The 23,293-nt window shown below is 35.4% G+C and overlaps 1 protein-coding gene and 1 long non-coding RNA gene across 2 annotated transcripts in view; one reads left to right on the top strand and one right to left on the bottom strand.

Moving 5' to 3' along the window:
* Positions 1 to 363: 363 nt before the first annotated feature.
* On the bottom strand, positions 364 to 17,039 carry LOC139973693 (uncharacterized). The gene is made up of 3 exons (XR_011795291.1): positions 16,829 to 17,039; positions 4,740 to 4,879; positions 364 to 3,689 (listed from the first exon to the last, which is right to left on the bottom strand). It is a non-coding gene; the product is annotated as an uncharacterized lncRNA (long non-coding RNA).
* A 381-nt stretch (positions 17,040 to 17,420) lies between these two features.
* Positions 17,421 to 23,293, top strand: part of LOC139972969 (uncharacterized) — a 30,662-nt gene continuing 24,789 nt past the window's right edge. The window contains exons 1-8 of the mRNA XM_071979287.1: positions 17,421 to 17,469; positions 18,298 to 18,470; positions 18,844 to 19,108; positions 19,547 to 19,758; positions 20,211 to 20,420; positions 20,994 to 21,203; positions 21,538 to 21,843; positions 22,105 to 22,366. Of these exons, the coding sequence (XP_071835388.1) occupies positions 17,421 to 17,469; positions 18,298 to 18,470; positions 18,844 to 19,108; positions 19,547 to 19,758; positions 20,211 to 20,420; positions 20,994 to 21,203; positions 21,538 to 21,843; positions 22,105 to 22,366 (1,687 nt within the window). The remainder of the gene's footprint in view (positions 17,470 to 18,297; positions 18,471 to 18,843; positions 19,109 to 19,546; positions 19,759 to 20,210; positions 20,421 to 20,993; positions 21,204 to 21,537; positions 21,844 to 22,104; positions 22,367 to 23,293) is intronic.

The raw sequence follows: 23,293 nt of genomic DNA, 5'->3' as shown, positions 1-23,293 counted from the left end.
GTGTTCCATTACATGTCAAAATCTGCTACATTATTCAAAGGGAAGGACTAGGAGAATTCATATTCAGAGAAGAGTGTAAATTAAACACCACTATTATAGTTTCTGTTCCGCGCCCGAAAAGGGCCGCTTACATGGGATATCCTGTTCTCTTTGCTTCCAACTATAGTCACCACACACACACACATACACACGCACACACTCATATATATATATATATATATATATGTATGTATATCTATATATATATATATATATATATATATATATATATATATATATGTATATATATATATATATATATATATATATTTATATATATATATATATATATATATATATATATATATATATATATATTCCAGGAATGTTATTTGTCTGACAAGCAATCAAAGCTGCTTCGTGTTGAACTGGGTTCACTTTGCTCAAGGCCATGGCAGGATAACAACTGGACATCACGTTGAACCATCTGTTGCAGAGCTCTAGAAACCAGCCAGGTGTTAAAACATCCTTTTGGGTGACCCTCGCAGTCAACCAGGTACCGCAAAGCATAAGTAAAATTGAGTGCGTGTGATACCTTCATCTTGTCAAAGTGGGACGGTGTAAGTGTTGCATAGTTCGTCAATTTTGGAGCTAGCTTTAATTCTTTGATTTCTTGAAAGCTGACAAGATCTTTCAGTGGTTTCACACTGACCTCTGTACTTGACGATCCATGTGTATTTGCCAGCTCAGAAGGAAGCCAGATTTTCTGTGCATATAACCAATGCTGACTTTTTTAGACATGTGGTACATCTGCAAAAAGGTGCAGGAAGCGGTTGGAGTTGCATATATATGGAATCTTGTTGATAGTCTGGCAGTCTTTTCCACAGATTATCCCACATTGCCCTATTCATACTTCTCATGTCACTGGAAACTTCATGAATGTGAAGTCTTATATTATGAGCTTTTAATGATATCTGTTATGATGGGCTTAGCTTCTGCCCCATCATATGAATAGCTAGTGAAATGGTAAGCACAAACCTGGTTCATTGTGTTGTTACACCACTCGGCATGCAAACCAGTCCATGTGAAGCAATGTCATCTTGTCCTGGAAGTGTGTCATTGCCACGAATTTGACCACAACTGTTGTCGAACTCATTGTTTGGTGTGATGGACATTTCATCTAGTGTCAAACAACATTCTCTCTCCTGATCCTTCATTGCTTTATCTTTTATCTCCAGATTCTTGAATAATTCCTCTAGGATACCAGGCTCAAATATCACACTTTTTATCCTTTTTCTTAGTGTACGCAGTGAAGGTAATGGTTGACCTGTTTTCGGAGTAATGCGTAACCTTTAGGCCCACAAGCAAAGCGAATTTGGAGAGCTTTTTCCTTGGTTGCATCGCTCCACTTGCATCCTCGTGTGCTCTTGCTGCTTAGTGCATTTAACCGATCAGGGTTAAACACTTCAATGAAGGCAAGTTCTTGCATTATTTTATGTTTGCCTATTGCCTTCTTTTCTCTATACTTACCTTCCGAAGTGCATTCTGTGTGTCTGGAGGAAACGGTTATATAAGGTCCTTTTGGCATACTTCGGTTTGCACTAAATTTATTACAGCTCATTATAGATTAGCATCCATTTTTTGTTTCTCACCACCTTTAATAGTGCTAGCGTTATTGCCACTTTAAGAACTCTTTTTATTGCTCAGTTTTATGCTAAAAAGAAATCATAGTTTTAACTCTTTTATAAAACAATATATCAGGTCATATTTGTGTATTGTTAACAGGAATGAAATAACAGAAAATGTGATGTATAAAGATTAATTGTTTTTATTACATTTCTACTATAATACAGATATTGACGACACTCATATGACGTTAAGAGTATTTTCCACACATGAAACTTACATTGAAAAAACTTGAAAAATTGCAAGAATCTAACCAAGCACCCATCAAGGGAGTTTGTTTTTTACAATTATTGAAAAATGTGACCTACTGATGTGACAGAATGATATGAAAGATAGGGCAGTAGATTACCTAGTAAATGAGCATTGTCGTTTGTTTGATTGTATCTAGTGTTTGCAAATTTAAAGTTGCATTCTACCAGTTATAAGATTTCTTTCTCATTAATGGGGAATAAATACTTCTCCTTAAATATACTGCATCAGTTGTTGTCACTTGATCATTTGCTAGTGTGTGAGCTAAACAGCTTAATAATATGAACAAAATAAGACAAACATTCAAATTGCCAGATATTTCATCTGTTGCTGTGATGAAAATGGCAGTGAAAGAAAGTACAGTAAGCAGCAACCCAACAGGTTCATCTTTCTCACCGTCTGTTAACTGTTGCTTACTATGTGCTAGGGAAGCATATGAGTGGTCAATGAGCACCATTTACTTTCAAGTGAACCTTAGCAAGGACCATGCTTCTTTCCCTCGGGGCTCTTCGCCTTTTGGGGTTAGGCCTGTGCAGGAAAATTGTTGATACAGCCCTTTTTTTTTTTAATTTCTTCCTTCCAGTAACTTGATCAATCTTAAATTGATCTTTTTCAAAGCGAGCCTAGAAACCACAAGCAAATGATGCACATTGTTTGGCATAAGTTCATATAGGGGGTTGAAATTTCCTACAAAGTTAGCCAACTTACAAGCTGGTAGCCTGTATTATCATCTAAGCAAAGAGATACGCTGTGAACCAAAAGTAGATACAGACTTTCTGAAGGTGGTGCCGAGGCCAGTGAGGAATTTTTCGTCAGATCATATGTCACCTTTGAATTGTAAACAAAGTGCTGACATTTTAAGGGAGTTGTAATGTACTGTCTACAGATAACTTTGAAAGAGTTCTTTTAATTGCAATCGTCAATGTGGGTGTCAATTAGGGGAATGGGGAGTTACTGACACTAATACAATGAGTTTCTTAGATAAGTGCATTGACAATGTGTTAAAATGTGTATCATACTGCAATACCCCCCCCATCCCCCACCACTAAATTTGCATTTCATTGGAATGTACAACAGTCAAGCGAAACTAGGCATTGCCCAGGCTAGGCTTACGAAATATTTTGAACATGTCTTTCAACATATGGTGACATGGCTCTCAAGATAACTCAGTGACCAAATTTTTGTCTTGAATGTGATCAATAACATTGGCAAACAAAATCAACGGTCATATTTAGTTCCAGGATTCTTGACAAACTGTTGCTATGCCAGTTTTAGTACCGTCGAGATGGAATCACCAGAAAAATGATATAGCTGTACCATTAACTAATCACCATACGATCATTTGTAATTATTGAAGAGAACATCTTTTGAGACGTTTGTCGATATTTTCCAATTAAAAAATATTTTTAAATTCCACTAGTTAACTTTTAAACATGTTTTTCATTCTGCGAAACGGCACAAGTAGAACGTTGATTCAATCACTCATCCAGCTCCGTCTTCAAACAAAGTCATCCGGCGTGTGTGCTGCCTACTGTGATCCTTTAAGATTGAACGAAATACCTTTGGATATCAAGGTGACCAAATATGCATACCAAAAGTATTATGTAGCCAGCCAACTCACTAATGTAAGCTTCTTTTACTCAGATGAAAACGGTCAGAGATCCAGAAGTTATTTCTGTTTTAATTAATTTATGTCCTCCTTTTCACTTAGTTGGCGTGATCATTCCTTCTGTCCTTTGCTTCTCACGCTCCAAGACATCTTCCGTTGCTGACAACTGTTTTACGAAAAAACGGAATATTTATGATACGATCTATGATAACGATCTGAAAGATGATTAACATTAAGATGTATTATAAACGATGTGAACTTTGTAACCTATCAACTGCAAACAGTTGTTTTACCTGCCAGTACATTGGGTTAGTCCAGTAGATTAATGAAGCATCTTCTTTCTGGAACAAAGCTTAGAGCCATCCCCATTCATAACTTATAATCATTGTAGCTTCTAACTCACCAAAACTTCTTGAATAAAATAATGCAACATTTACTCAAAGCATTTGCAGGAGTTAGGAGATGAGCAACTTAGGGAAGATATTTTTTTAGTTAGTTATAACAAAATGTTATTACCAACATAATATGCTCCAAGTAAAAAGTCAATAAAACACAGATTGAAATGTAAATTTGAAGTACTTGCATTGGCATGTAGTGGCAGTATGCCATGTATATAATCTGTAGAACTCTGTACGTATCTACAAATTAATTAAATTTATTTCACATTCGAAAAGTAAAAACCGAATGACACCAGTACTACAAGTTCTGTGATCTTTATACTCAGCCACAAAATTGCTACGTGTGGATCACCTCTAACTAACAGCTGGGTAGCTCAGTCAGTAGAGCATAGTACTGTACTCCAAAGGTTACAGGCTCAGGTACCCATTGATCAAAACATTTTTCAACTCTACTTATATTTTCCCAGTTAGCTTTCTGTTGTACCCTTTTTTATCGTTTATTTTAATCATTTTTTCCCAACAGAACACGAAAAAGGATAAACTCCCAGATGATGTTGTGGGAAAATTGATTAGCAAAGAGAAACTAACTCTGTTGTCTGAAATACTGAGAAATAAACTTGAAAGATGAAAAAAAAGTGCACAACGTTTAAAAAAAAAATAGACAAATAAGCTTTTTAGAAACTCAACTGAAAAACATAGATCTGGAACTCTTTTTGATTTCCTTCTCATATTTCTTTGTTTGATGCTTCAAGGTCAATCATATTAACAAACAATTGCTATCAACGATTATTTCAAATCATCATGAATAAACAACTCACCATCTCCAGAATGGTTTCAGCTTTTCTCGGGTCACCATATGTGTAAGCTAACTGTGCTGCTGTAATTGTTTTCACTGATTTGATGATTATTTCTTTTAATTGCAACTTTCAATTCCCTTCTGATTCTTAAAGTTTTTCTCCTGCAATGTTTACACATGGAAAACAATTATGAATAACAAATCTTCACCAATTATTCTTTGAGCTTTTATGATTATTCTCTAACCATGTGACAATGTACAGTAGCTATGAAGCTAAAAGATGGATAATGTGAATCTAACTCCACGTCTCCACAATGACGGGCTGTTGTCTATGAATAAAAAAAAGCAGTGTGTAACATAGATGATATGGTACATGTTAATATCACCATTCCATTTCACATCTGAATTTTACGGGTTGGAATTTGAACAGTTGTTTTCCAAGTTTAGACTCCTTCAAAAGTTAATTCATTTATATGGAGGGGATATAAATAAACAATGCTCTGATATTATGGATATAAAAGTTTGATTTATGGACTATTTATTACTGGATGTGATTTAATGTAGGTGTATTAATGAATTGTGGTCACAGAAGATTCAGTATAAGCTAGTTGTAAAGTTAACTGAACTCTTTTTCGCAACTTTCATTCCTAATCCAGCAAAACGAATATGTGCCGTATGATATGGTTGTTTCTAATGGAAGTACAGAGCGTAAATCCTTCCTTTTCAAGGGAAATGTAGATTCAATTCGGGACCGACTAGACCGGTGCAATTTGTGTTGACTCTGCGATTATGAAAACTTTTGTTTCTTTTTGTTTTCACATGCACTGATTGAATTGATACGGGAGTCGATTTCACTCACTGAAATTGCCAAATGTGTTTCCATCTTTATTTGTCACAATTTACTATGGCATTCAATAGTCACCCAGGCAGTACGCGGAATATTTCGAAGGTTTGACGTATTGTATCAAGAGTTATTTTAAAACTGCAACTATATTATCTCACAGATTTCTACTGATTATGCTCAAAACTTAAAGTGCGACATTTTATTTCAAAATGTCGAATTATATTAAAAGTTTCATTTGTTACCTCCAACGTATCCGAAAAGTTCAACTGGTTTACATAACAATGTATTTTTTTCTGAAATAATAAAAAGAGTAAGCTAAAAGATTTAGTACTGCCGTGGAATGCATCGCTATAGTAGAAAAGAGTATCAATTATATTTTGTTTATTTAATATGTCTGGCATGGTTGGCATTGGCAAAACAAGTTTCAATTAAGTAATACTGTACTATTCCGAAGGTTCATAGAATGTGCGTGAACTACTATGTAACTACTAAGGTTGACATAACGCCTGTACTGATATGCAATTGCATGAAAATGTACAGTCTGTACACCCTGTTACGAAATTAAATTCAAATTTTAGTTGGACGCCCGTACTAGGAAGGGATCTTAAGAGAGGGTGGGGCTTAAGGGGTGGAGTGTACTCTCACCTTTCTGAACATTGTGTCTCGGTAAGGGTGTTTAGAAGCACGATGCTATCATTTTCATTATATATTAAACACATTTGCGTTACGGTGTTATAACCATTTGCTAGAAACTTTCGGGGTGGGGGTGTTCAGGTTTATGTCCTCATAGTCCACGTGTCTACGGCCTTGTATATATTGAATACCGGTACATAATACATTTAAAATACATAATAGGACATGAGGGTAGGTATTCACATTTATCTCCTCTCTCGGTGAACTTTTATTAAAGACGACAATCCAGTGCCGTGCTACTTACGGAACTTTGTCTAGAAATGTCAATAACTGACTCGAAGTGAAACATATTTCTGTGCTAAGTGGGCATATAGCTAAAGAGAGAATCCTTCTGAGAAGCAGTCTAAACGTTGTGCTGTAACAAAGAGTAACCGGACCGGTATCATATATGATAGCTATTTATTTTCTTTGGTTAATTTTCCTTGCCGTCCCAGTCTTCGTCCCTGAAAATATTTTGTGTGTGGGAGGGACAGCTTTTCCTCTACCTCTGGCTACGCCACTGTCAGCTAAATAATAGTATGGCGTAGAGGTGCTGGTACTCATATAATTATTCATGCAAAATCATGACTGACATTTGTCTCCGTTGGCTGAAACTGTTCGTAACCAACCCTCCGGCCCCTGAGAAATGGGGCCACTTTTAAACGATCCACTTATAGCTACGCCTATACAGTAGCTCTACGCCTCCAAATAAGCTCTAGCTACGCCTCTGCTGGTTAACAGATATAAATTTCATTTAACAATTTGTATCAAAGAAAAATCTAATATCAACCTACCTTTTCATAGGTCAAAACATGCTCCTTTGATTAAATATCTTATATAAATGAAAAATATTTTCCTTATAATTTACAGACTGTATTGATGTAATTCTTACAGTCAATAAACAAATTCGTCAAAGCCCAGTGAAACAGCTGACATGTTTATTCAATCAGATGTGAGGATACTCGATCCCGTAAACAGGGTGTGACGTAGGCATCATAAAACAAGGAAGTATTGTTCATATAGCATACCGCTGCAAAACTTCGAATGTTCCAAACTGTGTTAATTAGATATTTGTACATACATATTGATAGTGTAAAATAGATCATATAGTACATTTCGCGGTATATAAGATGTATTGCACTAGTTCATGCATGTTATATAGTGCTGATTAGTAGTATCACTTACTGTCCTTTCGATACTGCTTTAATTTGCCTTCCAACCCAAAAGCGAAGTAACTTAGCTAAAATAGCAGCTTAACCAGAACAAGTAAATCAACATACCTACTAATTTCATCGGCTTACTAGCATTGACGTCGTTTGGCACACAACCATGGGCGGCGATCTGTTTCAAATATTGGGGGGACATTTGCTTGGGTGCAGGCGCGTAGCAACTTTCATCCCCAAAATTGTTCGCGCGCTTCGTGATATTTTGTATATTACTATCTAAGCGGAGCGCCACCATCGGTTGGCGCGCAGCGTAGAAGAAAATTTCTGGTTTTGGTAGCCCCCCAGATCACCGGAAATGGCACTTCTCGGGCTTGAAAATGACCAACCAGATATACACTTTTGCCTAAGAACCAAGTTTTTCCCAATAGTTTTTTTTTAATTTTTTATCCATAACCTTTTTCAAGATTGTCACCAGTCGCACATCATGTTCGACCTCATCGCTTCTCCTGTGGATCATTGCTTTTGTAGGTAATACTACATAACGGCCCACAATACCCGTCAGCCCCAGGTTTTAAGCCCATTATTTGTTCAGAATTTGAATAATAAATTCACTTAAAAAAATGCACAAACTATCATGTATGGACAACCAGTATAGAAAAAAAAACCTTCAACTCCTAACAGACCGGTCAAAATTGTACGAGTAGAGGAAAGTATGATGAAGAATGTCGGTCAGGGAATTTTCGAAAACTCAGACACAGTTAATTTATTGGTATACAAAAATTAAAACCTCTTATAGTGGCTACTATAAAACTTCGATATCATAGAAAAATACACAAAAATATGCTCGAGGGGGGGGGTCTCCCCCTTCGCCCCCTGGCTACGCGTCTGCGGTTAGAAATCTTGTAGGAAACAGGTCAAATGGAAAAACATTGAACCCATATTGATGTCGATCATATATATGATTGTACGTACTTACACTCTTACATAAAGGATGTACAGACATTATGATAATAATCATGAGTGACAACATGCTATACGGTCACAGGTCACAGAAACGACCTCGAAGAGTCATTTACCTCATGCAGAATGTGTTGGATGAAGTTTTAACCACCGCCAAATATGATTTGGATAAATAATCTCATTATTTTCTAATTATAGCCACACAAAAAGACTATGCCACCAAATATTGGGGGATATTAGATACTATATCCCCCACCTAAAATATTGGGGGACATGCCCCCCGCCCCCCCCCCCCCCATGATCGCCGCACGTGCACACAACCACATAACCTTTAACATAAACCACACTAAATGTATTGTGGATTAAAAGTGATCATTGTAATTAATATTCGTTTAAAAAACAAGTACATTTACATGTATTGAATTGCAATACCGTTGCTATCGTTGGAACTAGAGGCACGATAGTCAATAAGTATACAGTAGGTGGTATGCTGTATTTATCGGAAAAAGGACAATTTAACATAATGCAACTGAAGCTTACTGCACTATTGACTGAAAGTTCAAGATATATATAGCTGTAAATAATATTAAGTTGGATTGCGCATGTCGAATAGTCTTCTTTACACACAAGCCAATAATACTATAGATGTGCAGTATATTTGTATAAGCTGTTCACCAAATCATATTTCAAATAAAATGATGGCATTAATGGACATCCATACTACTACGGTCATTTCAATAGGGTGTTGGTAACCCCTAAATAGATACCCTGTGTCATTTGCCATTTTGCACTTCATCGAACATATTTTCGCATGTCATTTATACAAACTCGAAATCATGGAGAAGTGTTTCAAAGTTTGTTTGACTGTTTTGACGATTTGGAACTCGTTTGGAACAGAAATGGTAAGTCTTTCTATTGTTTAATATATTTTATATTTTACTCCATTGAAATATTTTCTGTTTCGAAAAAATAACATAAGTTGCATCAATGTGTTGTTGAGCTAACTCTGTTAATATTAAATTATGTGAAAAGTGAAGAGTTAGCGTCTTCGAAATAATAGGAAAATATCGATAAAAAATCCTGATAAATTACAGTTTGAAGGCCTTCAATTAGAAATACTCAGAATATTTAACTTCGCGAAAAGACAGCAGCGTTTCGATCAAAATAACGAAACGTCTTTTAATTTAACCACATATACTAGAATAAAAACAAAAGATTAGCTCTAATCGGTTCTTCTTTGCTTATATACAGTATTCTTTAAAATTTGCTCACATGTAAAATACTTAAAAGAAAAGCTCATTCATACATCTCAAACGTGTTTTCGTTACACACCAATTTTTCAAAGTCAATCAAGTTTCGTGATAAGGCAAGGAAAAAGTAATCCTTTTTTCAAACTTATGAGTATATCGTTCCAAACATATCCTTTACAGCACATCTGTTCACAAGGTTTCCCTCCAATAGCCAACCCTACCTTTCACAGATCCATACCAACACGTTACAACACTGAATTGATATTAAAAAATAAGTGAGCTTAAATTCAAATGTAAATCATTCTAGCTCATAAATGTATACTCCATAATATTGGCTACGAGTACGATAACTAAAAACAAGAAATTCATTTATTTCAGCGATAACTAAAACACTATACAATAACTTTAAAAAAAAAAAAAAACAGTTTTTCTTGTTAAAAATCCAATCATGAGATTCCCTTTTGAAACAGAGCGTTATTCGGTAAGTTTTGTATAGTTAAATGTTTTCAATGTTTTTTTTTTATATTTATTATAATGCCTTGCTTTTATTTTTTCGATATAAACTACATACGAATAACTTGGTTTTCATCTGCGTAAAGGCAACTTCCTTTGTCAGCTCTGTTATTTTGATATGATTTCCGAACAGACATTTTATTGCTCGTCTTTGTCCAAGTTATCCTGATGAATACATTAAAGCAACATATGCGTTAACTACTCTAATACAAAACAATTTCTATGTGATAATCCAATCACAAAGTTGCTTAATTGGGTAACTACATAATGACAAGGTACATCCTTTAAATTAGAAATCTATAACTTTAAACTGTTGTTTGGGTTTAATCAAATTAGAAGAAATGCTCAGTTGTACGTTTGATTATATTGTTTGAACTATCATCCAAACACGAAAGTTTCAGATATAAATTTCTAAAGAGCACCTAAATATTTACTTCCTTTACATGCTCATAGAGATCTCTTTAATAGATATCGTTATATGTGTGCCAAAGTTTGAAAAAACAGTCTTCAACAAAAAAAAAAGGTACTCTGAAATGTATTTTGAAAATATCATATTATTCAAGGAAACAAAGTTGAATAACAATAAATCCAACTTGTGTACACGTCAATCTAATTTAAAACTAATTTATGGAAACTGAAATTAATGCTAAAAATAGAAAACTTAGGTTACACGGATTTATCGCAGAACGAATTATCAAAGATAAAATACTTCCACAAAGCCAGAAAAATAACAAATGTTATTTTTCAGGCAGTACGTTCTGGTTTCAAATTGCTTACATTAAAGCATGGTATGATACGCGATCATGAAAATGTCTCCGGCGGTTTAAGTGGCTAGCTTCTAATTTTTCTCTCTTTTTGTGTTTCTCATTTCCTTCAGTTACGCTATATATTGTCAGAGATTCCAAAGAAATATAATCCCAATATTCCGTTATTCTAAATATGACGGATATTAGAGCAGAACAAATGTAAGACATGTTCCTTTATTTTATTTGAAATGATTAAGTTTGTAAAGAAAAACTCTGTCGATTTTTTTTTTAAAAGTGACAGTTAAATGAGGCTGATTTCGTTAATGATTATGTCGAGAAGTAATATAACTTGACCAAAGGTAACTCCTTGATACCGACTCATACCTAATGTCGTATCACATTGCCAAGATAAGAGGGAAATTAAAAGGAAAAAACAAGATTATGATTCCGAATGGGAAACTTAATTGAGATATATTTAGATATCGTTAGCTAACTAAAACAGTAACAGAAAATGTGCACATCCCTGATATGCTCATATGGCATTCAATACATACATTTAAGAAACGATAAAATAGCTTTTTTACTTCTTTGTGTAGTCTTTGTGTAATCAATCCAGACTAAAAAAAAGAAAAATCAAAAGCTGCATAAATGCCTTATTAAATAAAGACAAATGCACGAAGGAATTGTATTTTTTTCTTCCATTTATTCAGTTTTTTTGACATTATAGCTCCAAATTTAGGCTGCATTCTGGACAAAGTGCGACAGGCAAATCTAAAATTTAACCCGATCATACGAATAACACTAAAGGCCGATATTACTAGCGTAATAACATAATACAGACGCAGAGAAATCTTCTATAACTTTTAATAATAAACTGATTCTTATTCTTGTTGATTGTCCTTTAAATATTTATACTTTTCAATTTATAGCTTTGTTGTTTGTATTTACTTAGACATAATCTATAACAGTAAAAAAAAAACAGAAAACAAATAATACAACATAATTGGAGTGAGAAAATTCTCACCAAATTTATATTACATTTCATTTTTATTAAAAAAAAGCCTTTTGACACAATCCATTTCACCAACATTCTAATGACAATCCAAAGTGATGTTTTCTGTCAAATATTGGAATATTTAAGGCTAGTTCACCATGCAAAGAACTAAATATCTAATGCATATATTAACTAAAAATATGCGAAATAGTGTATTAGGTGTTAGCGTATTACATGGAAATAGACTACTACAAGAAAGACAGATATTCATGATCCTTTAAGTTATCTTTTAATTCTCTAACCACAAATACCGTAGTTTATTTTGATTTCCACACAAGGTGTTCCATAAAGTTGTGGCGATCATATAAACGTTCTTGTAACGTTTATTAGTCTCAATTTGAATACAGTAATTAAATGTAAAACCAACGCGAATATATTCTCATGTATGTTGTCTTTCAAACTTGATAACAAGGCTACTTAACCTAGGATCATTGAAAATGTACTCCATCTACAACATGTATGCGATGGGAGTAGTCACCGATCCCCACCCATATACTCTCCCTCTTCGCTGCCCTCAATCACTCCCTCCTACCGGACTCACACCCTCCCTTCGTGATAGGGCTGTTTGGTGTAGTATAAAACTTAACATTTCTTATATCGTTTACAGTAACATGTAATATAATTCAGTATACAAAGGAAACTCTCCCTGTACTTAACAAACATCGATGATAGACTTTTACAAATTAAACAACATAAAATACATGACGCTGTATTTAAAAGTCTCTTTTCTAATACGTTGCAAAAACTAGAAAGTATTATCATAACATCTATCACTGCTCAATGTATGGTAATAATTCGCTTTATATGTTGAAGGATATCGAGTTAAATTCCTCCATTATATTCAAGGGAACAAACGGCATGTGATACTCAGCATACGGTGACAATAAACACAATGTTTTATACAGATACAACAATAACGTCGCACACCGTCTGTGCTTCCTGAATAACATTCTCGACGACAACAAAAACTTTGGCTATATCCCAAATAAATCGCCTTGACCGCTTCAATCTGTTGACAACGGCAAAGTATAAAATGTAGATTATAATTTTTTTTCATGACTTTAGGTAAGTGTGATACCATTTTCTGTATCCAAGGAAAATATTCTTATAGAAGGATACTAAATCGCGCCAAAAAGTCATTCCTAACATTTTCGACATGTAAAAACTATCACCCATGTGCATTCACAGTTTGAAGCATTTTCACAAATTTGATGGAGAGAAAAAACATCAGAGAACTGCTAAAATTGCAGGAATGATCTAAACCTTGTTTTCTGGTTATTCAGAGAATTGTCTATTTCACTACTAGAATTGCTATACAATATGTGTTTGTCTTGAAAGACAACATTGTCATTAAATAAACTTTGAACTGTCATATGCTCGGCTGTTCTAACATGTTTATATCATAATTATTCGGCATTAACAAACAAGAAAAAAATGTATTTAAGTTGCTTCCGATCCTTGATACTTTTACAAATTTAAAGCCGAGTATTGGTTCAATTCTTTCCCCCTATGGCAAAACAATATCACACTCTGGAATTTTGGTCATGAATGACTTGGTCTGAGAGAAAAGAGATTAAATTCCTTCATTCTTCCTTAACTTCTTCTTTTTATATTGTCCTTTCTGTTGACATTCTTTATCTCTTGCAATGTGTATCATCATCATGATCATCATGTTATAACAGATACAATTAAATTGCTAAAAGTCTATTCTTCTTACTGCACCACGTAGATTTGTTGAGGTAGCGCTACTAAGGTTGTCTTACATTTGCTGTGCCATATTGTACTTCTATCATTTTGCATTGAAGATATAAGTTTGAATGGCGGTGAACCAAAATTGTACACGAAGAATATTTTTTGTCGTCATGTGAGGACTCAAATCAGGGGCTTCTGTAAAGATTTAAGTTATAATGAAATGTGGGCCACAATCATATGCCATGATCATGTTATTTGTTTTTCAACCTTTTAGTATTCATGAACAGCATGCGTTTTGATGTGAGTAGCAAAATGTCTTCCATTTTAATTTCCCGTCATTGTGGGACAAAATTCCACCCGTGTGAGACTCGATCAAATCCAATCTAGTTCGATGTTATTCTCTGTTAAAGGACTACATATTTCCAATTTGACCCTTTTCACAGTTTGTGTGTGTAATACGTGTGAGAATGACCTATATTGTTGGAGCCAATTCCAATTTCTGCTCTGTTTTCCCACAACAAAGCCACTTCTTGTTTCTTGCGATGATTTATTATTCAGTTCTAGCTGGTCAAACATACATGACGAAATGTTCTAATAAAAATATTTACCGATCTAATGATATAACAATCTGTAAGCAGACCAGTCAAGCCACTTAACGTTACGTACATACCAGTCTTTGTAGCGCTTTAAAGTAAATTTCACAAGTCTATGTGACTATATGTTTATAACTACAGGAGTAGCTTACAGGGACGTAGCCAGGGGGGAGCAGGGGGAGCGACCGATCCCCCCTTTCAGTGTCGATTTTTTTTTAAACTGTCGTTTTTTTAGCATGGTATTTTGTCAGTGCTCTTTTGATCTTGAATACTCGTCAGCTCCGTTAACTCGATTGTAATCGTAGTAACATTCACGCCTACTGATTCAACTACTTAATTACTTAGTTTGGCAGATGCAATTAGCTAAATTAAGCTTATAGCCAATTACAAGCCTACAGTTGGCCACTGCGTAATAAAATACATATTGCCTACCTAACCGCACTCTATGGAATGTCATGAACTGTATGCACAACGACGTCGACAACGTTCGTTCTATGAGTCGTCCTAAGTTGTTGCACGAACAGCATGTTATGAAGCTAAGCTAGCAATCGTACGTGATACGCACTTCCTATAATAAGTATTAAACTGCTAATACACTGCGATAACGATACTTGTTTTTAGGCCACTGCATATCTGGCTATATTACAAAGTATGAAAGTTTATATTGTCCATCAGTTAAGTTCGTCAAATGTATTAAAGTCCAGACATTGGACAATAAACAAGAATCATCCTACTGGAAAAATTGTAAAAGAGCACTATGTTTGTCTTTCTGATATATTATGTAAAAGAACATGTAAAAGAATTCAAACAGGAAACAAAATCTGCTGATAATGATATCATATGATCAGGGGCGTAGCCAGTATATAGCACTGTAGGCCTGGGCCTACATTATTTTGGCCAAGTTATCTTTTTTTTAAACACCCATAATTCAAATCGATAAGCTTGCTGGACGAGTTTAAGAGTCTATAGACAGGAAAAACTATTGAAATGAACGTAGCAAGAATATAGCTAAATTAGGTGACCTATTCTTCTGTCATCTAGGCTGTCATTTCTATCGCGCCGGAAAAGACTAGGATCCGATCTTGTCAGTTTTTTAACATGTAGTTAAGAACCCGTTTACGCAGATAATATTTCAGTTGAGAAAACAGTTGAGAAATTTGCATCAGATGGCAATCGTTGGATAGCTCTCGCCTTCTCTTATTAGGCTAACTTAAACATTTACTAGCTACAGTTGTATCAAAGACAACTGCTGGCTATAGTTGTATCAAAGACATTTCTGGCCTATCTTTGTATCTACAAGTATCAGAAGTTGAAAAGTAAGACTACTCTGTACATGTACCTTGCTGATTTTAAGTGACATTATGTAGTATTGAATTACGTACTATTTTTACTCGTTTGTATTGTGGGTTTAAAAGTGATATTGTGTGAGGTGTCTCAAGTTTAGCAAGAGGCCAGGGAACCAGAATGAACACTCGGGAAGGGCCGTTTCCGGCCATCTGAGGGGTTTGTAAAACCAAAAATTTTCTTGCACGCTCCGCGCCAACCAATGGTCGAGATAGTCGTGCCTACAATTTTGAAAATATATATCAATCGCAAAAAGTGCTCCCCCCTTTCAAATTCCTGGCTACGTCGCTGGTAGCTTATCACACTAACTTGCACAGTGCTTCTGTGTCCTCAGCTGAGAATAACATTTATAACACGTGGACAACCCTACTGAATCATTCCAAAAAATCTTTTAAAAAGCTGCAATGAGTATCATGGATGCATTTTGTTAAAACAGAAATGACTGTTGAAAAGATTGTATTTTGAGAATTTTGTTTGAAACAATTTGTCGAATAATTCAAGGACGAGGCACATGCTAATTTTGGATAGGCTTAGTTGTCAGTATAACCGGCAAATGGTAGGATATATTTTTTACGGAAGTTAAAAAAAAAATAAAGAAAATGTCGTGGTTTTGGTTCTGTTAATCACTAAGAGTAGTAAAAGTTCTTAGCCAGGATACGCTAATGTCTTTTCTATATGAAGTCAGTTTTATTCATAACTTGTCGTCATCTTTTAACATTCTTTGCTAAGAATGACGGGGCTCTATGTGACAACAATTTGTATAAGACTTGTAGCTTAAGTTTTGAACGTAGTGGGTCAAACAGAGTAACGAACCGTTCAACAGAAGTAACAGGAAGAATGGACTTGTGTTGTTCCAAGAACAAAATGCTAGCAAATATAGTTTCTTGCATATCATCTTGTTGGGGACTATGATCATTCAGTTAAAAAGAGGTTAGGGCTAATGTTATAGAATAGGCACAAAGGAATTATCAAGTGCTTACTGTTTGTGTGCTGTGCAATATAATATTTTACGATAGCCGATGATAATTCTGATTCTTTATGTATTAAAATATGACTTAAAGTGCGATTTGACATTCATACTGGCTGTTGAAAAATATCGGTAACGGTATGGGGCCGATTTTGAGATTGAAAAAATCGGATATCGGCCAGGTCCGATATTGGCGATATCAGCACAACACTAGACATAATGATTTCAAATAGAAGCTTAGCTGAGCTTCTGTAGCGCTGCTACAATTGTTTAGTTAACAAGATATACAAATCTATGGCTATGAACTTACCTTACAAGTAAAATGACACCATTAAAAACTCAGAGTTTCATTGTGCACGGTAAGTATCAAGACACGGTAATCTTCGTCCAACAAGAATAGCTGGGGCGATGTTAATGATCCCTACGTGTTATTGAGGACTGTTAAACACAAACGTGTTACAACCCATGTTTGAAATGTTCTAATGTCAAAATATAACTTGAACAAAGAACATCTGTCTGCATTAAGCAACAAAGCTGTTTAAGGAAGCAGTCGGCTATTGCCTTTGTTCTTTACGTGAACTTACGTATCATGTGCCCGAGTAGCTGAAAACCGGAAAAATACCAATGGTCTAATGTTTCCTGGAAGAAAGTTGTACTCTGTAAGTGATCATTGACCTGTAAATCAGATATTGAATATAGACAAAAGAAAAACATCATTGTAAGTGGTTATCCGGAAACTTTATCAAAGTATAAATCGACTTTACTCTTAAACTAACATATTTTAGACCAGTTTACGAAAGGTTCTTTCTTTCCCTCAAACTGGTTTTATTAACATTAGATTTAATCTGATCCTGCTTTATGTTGACTGCAATACTCTGTATGTCTTGTAATGTATTCAGTAAATGTCTTTTATTACACAGATAATCGTCAGTGCCGAGGGAAGATCTTCAGGTAGGTGTATTATTTATATCATATGATTTTTCTTATTATAAGAAGTAACCTCTGTAAGGTATATGACTTATGTAATGGAAATGTTAGCTTTTAATGGTCGCTCTTGACGTTTTGTTTTTCAATCGTGTTACTTTTTCCGAATATCTATTTTGTGGTTGATTTCCTCTGAGTAGTATACTTTCGATCTTTTTATATCCCACGATATTTTCTCAGGTACTTTAAACAAAAGGGATTTTCCTGTTTTCGTGAGTCTTTTGATCTCACTTGGATATGATTGATAACTACGGAAGCTCGGTTAAAAAGAAATCAAGTGACTTGGTCTTTGAATTTCCATTGCAGGCTGAAAACTAATCACATATAATGCTTCAAATCAGTTACATCTGAGAATTCAATAACGATTACTTCATTTAACTTTAGTCGTGATATATTCGACTATATGGTAGTTGAGTAATAGTTGATATTTAAACTGATGCATTGCCTTAACTCACTTAGTAACGAAACCAGTTCTCTTACAATTAGCTAAAAAGTCTTATAGTAAAAATATTAATAATAATATTCGATTGATGTAGCGCTTTTAAACAGCGATAGGTTTCAAAGAGCTTTCCAGACGTTTTATTACCCCTGTTCAATAATAACCTGTCCCAGAGACATTCCTTCCAGACGGCTGCAGTTTTATACTGCGCCCAATGACAAGTTACCTGACATGTACTCATTAACCCCTGGGTGGAGAGAGGCAATTGAGATAAAGCATCTTAGGCGATATTTTCGTTAGCTGAAATTATTTTTCAGTCACAATAAAATGTTAACCTTGTTTTACGTTCCATCCAGGTTCTTCATACTTTTTTTTTCAACAACCTGCGTATCCGAGAGATTGCAAAGAAGTATCGAATGCATGTTCCTCTACCCACAATACATCTGGAGTGTATCTTATTAAACCAGATGGCTACCCGGAACCGTTTGAGGCTTACTGTAATAATGATCTTGATACTGGTGGATGGACGGTATGGCTGATTATTTGATGTTTTCTTTTCAAGTTTAAATAGTTTTGTACAAATTTACTTCAGATTTTGATTGCAGCAATATAAAGCGATGTAATACAAAGTCGTTATTTCAAATAGAACTCGCTTTTTTATCGAAACGAAATTTTGAATCAATTATTTTAAATATTGTGGAATTTAAGTACAGATTGTACTTAGGTACAGTCCAGTTCTTCTTCCAAGGGAACTGTAAACATCTAGCCCAAACTACAAACTGAAGTTAGAAATATATAAGTTTTTCTGTGTAATAGTTGTTAGCAAAAAATCGCATTGCAGTAGGGAACAAATAATAATAATTCAATCACGTCATAGTTAACTTCTTTGATATTCTTTGAAGGTATTACAGCAACGAAGATCGGATTCTGTAAATTTTAGTAGAAGTTGGAAAGACTTCAGAAATGGCTTTGGCTTTCTAGGGAGTGACTTTTGGATCGGAAATGAGAAAATTGCCGTCTTAACAAATCAAAAGCGATACCAACTGCGAATGGACTTTGAGAGCGTTGCTGGAGAAACTTACTATGTAACATACGACGAGTTTCGTATCTCAGATGAATGGGGGGATTATTATATATCTAGTTTAGGAACATTCCAAATATCAGATGGTAAGTGTCTTTTACATTATTAAATATAAAGCCAAAAAAATCATAAAAATTGTGATCAGAACAACCAACGAAAGAATTTTGATGTTGTTATTAATTACCATTGTTGTCAGAAAGCAGTATTATACTTACACCTAGAGAACTCTGAAACAGAAACAAGCCATGACTACCTGGTTTCAGACTAATTATACATCAAATGATGGAGTTTTATCCTGTTATATGAATAAATATTAACATTTATGTGACTAAGGAACGGCCACTACCTATTTAAAATGTTCTACATTTATTCGAGCAACTTCTGAGTGTATGTTCCTTTACTTTAGCCTTCTGACAACCACGTATTTAAGTAATGACGACAAACTATGCTATGCCACATGTCATATTTGCCGTGACTGTACCAGGTTACTATTACTTTATTTTTTTTAATTTTCTGTTCTCTAGAAACAATCCCTGAATGGTGTCCAGCTAATGAGATGTTTAGCAATGAGACATGTGAGAGGACTTGTGACGACCCTAATACTTGCATCTCGGCTACCTCTCGAAGCGAAACAGAGCAATGTGTTTGCGTCGGTAATTATCTGAGACAGCAAGAACAATGCATCCCTCTGAACCAATGTAACTGCTTCGTTGCTGACAAAGGAGGTGTATTAATGGTCAGTACGGTTCTTACATTTTAAGTGTTTTGCTTTTAATGATTTTTTCCATATAATAAGAATCAAATATTTTACTTACATATACTCAGGAAGCAAAAGGCTATACCCACATAGGTCCATTCCCTTATAAACCTTACACTAAAATGCATGGATACAACTAACGATAATTTTGCGGCTAGAATCTAATTGTAGGCCTAATTTAAAGTCGCAATAGGCCGTTTTAATGCAATATTTGCAGCTACCTTTTCAGGGCGGAACCCGCGGCCTCCTCATCGGAGTTGGCTTCAAAGACTTCACAAAACTTTCATAAAGATCCATACCCGTACCTAGATCATTCGGGGGAATAAATCATTGGCCACCCACCGTTAGAATCCTGTACATTTAACTGTGACAACCGCAATTTCATCATTCTGTTAATCTGATGTTTCTTTTCGCTGAATATATGAAATCAGGTTGGCGATTTTTACATCAATTCAGGATGTACACGAAGATCAACTTGCCAAAATAACCAGATTACAGAGGCGAGTTACCAGTGTAGTGTTCACGCAACCTGTGCTGAGAGGAACGGTGTCCGTAAATGCTACTGTAGTCAAAACTACCAAGGGGACGGAGTGACGTGTCGCCACAACTGCTTCGTTGCTGACATAGGAAGTGTGTTAGGGGTCAGTACGGTTCTTTCATGCCTTTTTTATAATGCTTCGTTCTTAATAATTGTCCATATAATTAGAAGCAAACCTTTACTCTTTATACTTGTCAATATTCATTATACATTTACAGATATCCGAGTGACGCGCATCGTGGTTGGGCAGGGGCCATTGACCCATTTGTTTTTGTCGCCAGTCCAGTCAAAACTGTCAGTCGAGGGATATATTACGTTTAGTCGGGAATCACGAGGCCACTCCTACGGGTGTACATGCACTGATAAGCCTGACACAAAAATTTATGGATACTTTTTTATCACAGTCTTGCGGTTAGATTTATTTGTATGCCTAATGTAAAGTTGCGATAGGCCGTTGAATGCAATATTTGCAGCTTCTTTTTGTTAAGGCGGATCCCTACGCCCCCTATATAGGAGTTGGCTTCAAAGAACTCATAAAACTTTCATAAAGGTTCATACCCGTACCTAGATCATTCGAGGGGACCAAATCTTTGGCCAGCTACCGTTGAAATCCTGTACATTTCAAATTTATAATTTGTTTATTTGTTGTTTCTTTTCGCTGAATATCTGAAATCAGGTTGGCGATTTTTACATCAATTCAGGATGTACACGAAGATCAACTTGCCAAAACAACCGTATTATAGAGGAGAGTTACCAGTGTAGTGTTCACGCAACCTGTACTGAGAGGAGCGGTGTCCGTAAATGTTACTGCAATCCAAACTACCAAGGGGACGGAGTGACGTGCACCCACAACTGCTTCGTTGCCGACAAAGGAAGTGTATTAGGGGTCAGTACGGTTCTTTTAGGTCATTTTGTAATGTTTTTTTTTTATATCATTGTCCATATAATTAGAAGCAAACCTTTACTATTTATACTTGTCGATAATTACATTGCATTTACAGATAACCGAGTAGCGTGCGCATCGTGGTTGTGTAGGGGCTATAGATCCAGTTTTTTTGTCGCCAATCCAGTAAAAACTTTCAGTCGAGGGATGTATTACGTTTAGTCGGGAATCACGTGGCCACCCATCGTTGAAATCCAGTACATTTCAATATGACAACCGCAAATGCATAATTCATTATTAGTTGTTGTTTTTCTTTTTGCTGAATATCTTAAAACAGGAGGGCCACTTTTACATCAATTCAAGATGTACACGAAAATCAACTTGTAGGAACAGCCGGCTTGTAGATGAAAGTTACCAGTGTAGTAGTCACGCAACCTGTGCAACGAGGAGTGGTATCCGTAAATGTTACTGTAATCAAACCTACGAAGGGAACGGAGTGACGTGCACAAGCCTCCCAAAAGATTGCTACGAGCTTTATGTTTCCGGTACACGCAATGATGGAGTTTACACCATTTACCCTGATGGTTGGCCAAGCGGCATTCAGGTTTACTGTGAGATGGAAAGTAACGGAGGAGGATGGACGGTGAGCTTCGCAAACAATTAAGGACTTAAATTCTGAACTTTCTCACATTATACTTTACATTCCTCAAAATCATGCACTGCAGATCTCTTTGAGATGCACTTGACCATTTAAGGAAGAACCAAAATCAAGAAACAAAACACTATTGCAAATTATCTCACTTTCACAGTATCTATATCTTTGTTAACTATCTAACGGCGTTGAATGTTATGCTCTTACGGATAACTAGATTATATAGCTGGATTCACTTTTTTTATTTTATAGGTTTTCCAACGACGATCGAGTGCCTCCGTTAACTTTTATCGTGGTTGGACGGACTACAAGGGCGGTTTCGGTAATAAAAATCATGACCACTGGCTAGGTAATAAATATATCTACTCTCTGACCAACCAGAAAACTTACCAGCTTCGTATTGATCTAAGGGACTCCGGCTCATCATCAAAATACGCCGTCTATTCGACTTTTAGGATTAATAACCAAGCAGACAAGTATCGACTATCAGTTGGATCACACAGTGGAAATACAGGTGAGTAATTGATGGTTCTAATCATTGACGCAAACATAAATCTGGACCGATTACGTGAATTAGGAGAAGCAACTAATAACTAATGTCCTGATCTCATAGCTACCGCATTCCTGGCTAAATGATATATAAGTTCAAGGTTCACAGCAATTTTCAATTCCAAACATTGCTATTTTCTTTCACGCGTTTGAACTACAGCTGGAACCCACGTAGGTTTTCAGGACTGTATACAATGTGTACAGACATAAGAAGCAGACGATAAGATCCGCTTTTCATTGGCAACACAAGTCTCTTGGCCGTGTTTGCACGTGTTTGCACAAGCACCTAACAATATATAAAACTATGGCAGTAGATATTATAATAGTAGCCAGTGTCCATGTATTTCTGACACAGAGAGAGTAAATCTCAACATCACTATCATCCCAACCTAAACGAGTATTCTGAAAATTACCGTAAATGTCTGTTGCCTTGCCTCTCGCTGTTGTCTACCAAACTCGCATCACTTCAAACTTACAAAGGGGTTAATATCATATTAGTAGTACCTGTAAGCCTACCACGTGTGCCTTCTCGTTACTCTATAGTGTGACTTTAAGTGGTAAGTATATTTGATGATTTTCATATGTGAAAACTTTGAGGCGCTATTTAAATTTAATCATGTTATGTGTAAAGTCATCTAGGGTTTATCATGCATAGAACATTGAAATAGAGGAATCAGAAATGATTTATTTGAAATATTCGTCTGTATAGATTCGATAAATTTTAATCAATCAATCAGTCTGTTCAAAGAAGTTATACGTACGAGACTAGAAGTACATGTCGATAAGAAGTAAATAATAAAAAGACGATAATCAATATCATTCAAAATTTCCATAAGTGTAATACAGCGAATTTTGGTTACTTCGTCGAAACCTAAAATATTAGCTACTACAT

The sequence above is a fragment of the Apostichopus japonicus genome, chromosome 9, assembly GCF_037975245.1.
Source record: "Apostichopus japonicus isolate 1M-3 chromosome 9, ASM3797524v1, whole genome shotgun sequence".
NCBI lineage: Eukaryota > Metazoa > Echinodermata > Holothuroidea > Aspidochirotida > Stichopodidae > Apostichopus > Apostichopus japonicus.
This window is presented reverse-complemented; position numbering and strand designations above follow the sequence as displayed.